A 3719-nucleotide genomic window follows, 5' to 3' on the forward strand; every position below is an offset into this window, starting at 1 on the left:
TAAAATAGTTATCAAACGGATTGTTGAGATTTGAAAAACGACAATTTCCAAACAAATCAAATCTCAGTTTTCGGTCAGAAAACTTAAGTTTTTCCAAGTCCTGTTACAGCTTACACAGATCAAATCAAAAGAAGCATTTCCAAGCAAAAACCATCTCTCTCTCAAGCCATTATGATCATCAAGCCAGCCACAAGCGCAGACCACATTTTCCCTGCAAAATTCAAAAGATGACGATCGATCAGCTTAGAGTTTATAAATTATTCTTTTTTTTTTAATAAATAATTTTCTTACTCTAAACTACACTAAGAAGAAGATAAGAGTTTGAACGCTGTATGCAGTGGGTTAAAGAGGAATACCTAAAGCCAACAAGACACTAGATATATTTTTCGACTTGAAAAGTTTTGTAACTTCCATTGCTCCTTAACGCTTAAGTTCTCTCTCTTTTGCTCACGCAATAAAACTTGTCTTTATTCCCCAACACAAACAAAACCCATCAATTGCAAACTTACAGAGGGAAAGGCATCAGGTGCGCACTTTACGCACCATGAAACCTCACTTTATGACAACAAATTAGCATCAACCATGGACGGAGCCAATGAAGGCTTCCTGGGGGCAGATGCCCCCACTCAAGTAATTCGTTTGTTTAGTTGCAGACTACAATTATATAATATACACGGGTTATTTTTGAAGAAAATATATGTATCTAATATCCAACATACATTCATTCATTCTATTTATACTCCATATCAAATATTATATGAGCAATAGTGCTCTTGTTCTGTCATTCAAACCGAAAAAACCCGCTCGCCTATCATGTACTTATATTTTTCTCATCACTTTGCCACTTTCCACTACTATATTGAAATTTTTGTAACATTGGAATTGTGATACATCATCATTTGAAACCATCCTTAATATCATTTTGCATATAACCATACTATAATAAGGTTTTCTTAGTTGTTTTCGGTTGCCCCTGCTAGAAGAAATTTTTGGCTCCGTCCCTAGCATCAACACTCGTAAATAATTAACCACACTTATTAAAATGGTTTAGCTGTAATCAATTTCATTATCAATATATCATCGATCTACTTAAATAATGGTAAGAAAAATATTGAAGAACAACTTACAAATAGCAACTGGTAAATGATCATCACAGGCGCCGGAGCCCCAAAGCAGTTCCGAATCCGGAGTGTAATTATTATAGCAATCTGATGAGGTGTTGTAGCCATTCTTACACACACAAAGAAACTGATCCTGATCATCAACCCTATACCCACAAACCCCATCACTCATCTCACAGCTCTTGCACTTTGTATCCACAATGCCACTGTCCAAACCACCGTGACTGTACTTCAACGCCACCCCATACTCCCACCACACAGGGTCCGTCGGGTAGTCTCCGAGAGACACCACGGATGTAAATGAGGCACACTTTAACCCGTGGAGGTCCAACTCACCCTTAGCATCAAGATTCCCTGGTGAATACACACAGCATGTGTTTGTTGGGGGGAACAAGGGGAGGCCAAGACCTACGACGGATGGACACGTATATATAGAAGCACAAAGGTAAGAGTAGGAGGGATCACAGACGGGGATGCCGGAGGGTTTGAGGGTGAGGGAAGAGGTGGGGGACTGGCAGGACAAGAGGATGAAAGTTGATGGGCCGAGCTGAAATGGGGAGGCCCAGTCAAGGCCGAAGTTGGAGGAAGAGGGTTGCATGGAGGTGCAGTTGGACATGGAGGGTGGGCTTAGGATTAGGGTTTGGGTGGCGTAGGAAATGGAAGTGATAGGGTATGAGCCTGTGTGGGTGGTGAGGAGGAGGAGCTGCTGATTGTTGATAAATGCGCAGGTTATGTAGGGTTGGAAAATTGGTGAGCCACAGCCAGGGCCTGTGCCAAAAGGGTATCTCAGTTGCAGGGATCCACATGTGGGCTTGCAAGCAGGCGAGTCTGTGGCGAAGGCTGTGGTGATGTAGCGGTGGTTGAAGAGGAGGAGGAGGAGGAGGATGAATATTGAAAGAGCTGGTACTCCAACCATTTGAGCTAGCTTTCTCTTGGCTTCTCTCTCTGTCTTGTGATCGATGACGCTGTTATGATCTTATCCAAAGAGGAGGAAGAAAGGTGGACTTGTGTTTAATGGGTATAGGAGGAGGGCAACAAGTGTAAGAAAGCAGACCATCGCATAAGTTACAACTTCCTACATATGTAATTCGAGAGAAAATTTTTATTAGGTGATTTGGGAAGGGAATTTGAACTCTCGACCTAATCAATGTTGAAAATTAAATAATAATATCAAGTTAGTTTGAGAATTCACTGTTACTTGTATGTGGAAATTAACAAGTTTTGGTAAGTTTTTGAAGTTAACCCATTTAAATGGTGTCATTAGTTAAAGATATATCATGATTAGGTTAGGTCAAAAGTTTGATTCCTCACAATGAATTAGAAGAAATAATTTTGCGGTAAAGTTGGTTCAAAACCGTCCTCACTAGTAGTACCTATCCTTGACAACCATTAGCACAACTTCGAAGAATAATTTTTTTTTTTTTTTTTTTTTACACTGTCTACAACTATGGATGTTGTTCATGTGCCTTCTTTTGTTGTTTGGCTACCATAGACAACAAATTAGAGTAATGTTATTCATACCATGTTTATATATCACATTTCTATACCATCTTAGGTGGCATCTGATGTGGACAGCTACATCATTTGAAAAATTTGCAAAACCCAAGGAAATGAAGGAGAAAGGCCCCTGGTATACCACAATCATCATTTAATTAACTAGCTTTTTCTTAATTATTAGTTTATTAAATAATGAACTAAATTTAAAAATCTAATTAATTCAAATGATGTGGCTGTCCACATCAAATGCCACCGAAAGTGGTATGAAAATGTGGTACAAAAACATGGTATAAATAACATTACTCTACAAATTATGCATTTTTGCTCCAATTGGTTCTAATATATATTTACAATTAGATTCTTCAAGATAAGGATGGAATAAACTTTAATGCACATTTTTTCTCTTGCTTCGTTTATGCATGTAACGTACAGAGATGGAATCATGTGTGTGTGTGTGTGTGTGTGTGTGAATTGCAGCTACCTACACTTACATTAGTTTGCCATTTGTATTTCTTAATAAAATCAACAGTGAAGAATATAGCAACACTAGTAACTTTCATAGCCTTACATATACAATTGTTACTTCGCACTGAATTGCCATAAGACAATTGTAATTACGAAGAAAATGTATACAAAAAGGCAAGGTATGAACGGTTTAGAAGCTCTTGCATATTGACAAAAGAAAAAAGAGAAAGAAGATGCTATTGGATAGGACTGGTGAAAAAAAATAATATATATATATATATGCAAAATAGAAAATAAATTCGAAATAAAAGTTGAATTAAGTTTGGGCTTGACATCCGACGTTAAGTTGGAAACTCAAATGCCCTTTAGCACAATTCGAAGTGGGCGAGGGTCTCCTGTCCCGACTTTGGTGTCTCGATTGTGTCTCAATTCTTATTTAGTTGACATGTGTCCATTCATTAACTCAAAAATTGACACCGTTAACCTTCAACGTAGAAAAAGCTAAACATAAAATAAGAGATAGAGAAAGGCCGGGGCCCCTGGGTCTCACTGTTAAAACTCATCGTCACCGCCCTCTTCCCGTCCTACTCCCTCGTCACCACCGCAGCCCTTGGGTCTCACTGTTAAAAAAGGAAA

At 38.6% G+C, this 3719-nt stretch overlaps 1 protein-coding gene across 1 annotated transcript; it reads right to left on the minus strand.

The window, feature by feature from the left end:
• LOC125476219 lies at window positions 1–1898 on the minus strand. Its single transcript, XM_048582077.1, has 2 exons — window positions 1128–1898; window positions 1–211 (listed from the first exon to the last, which is right to left on the minus strand). Exons 1-2 carry the CDS (start codon window positions 1735–1737, stop codon window positions 162–164), a joined length of 660 nt encoding a protein of 219 aa, XP_048438034.1. The 5' UTR covers window positions 1738–1898; the 3' UTR covers window positions 1–161.
• Between the last annotated feature and the right edge of the window lie 1821 nt (window positions 1899–3719).

The sequence above is a fragment of a genome, unplaced genomic scaffold (genome assembly GCF_019419815.1).
Source record: "Pyrus x bretschneideri cultivar Hongxiangsu unplaced genomic scaffold, Pyrus_bretschneideri_v1 Contig18, whole genome shotgun sequence".
In the NCBI taxonomy this organism is placed as follows: domain Eukaryota; kingdom Viridiplantae; phylum Streptophyta; class Magnoliopsida; order Rosales; family Rosaceae; genus Pyrus; species Pyrus x bretschneideri.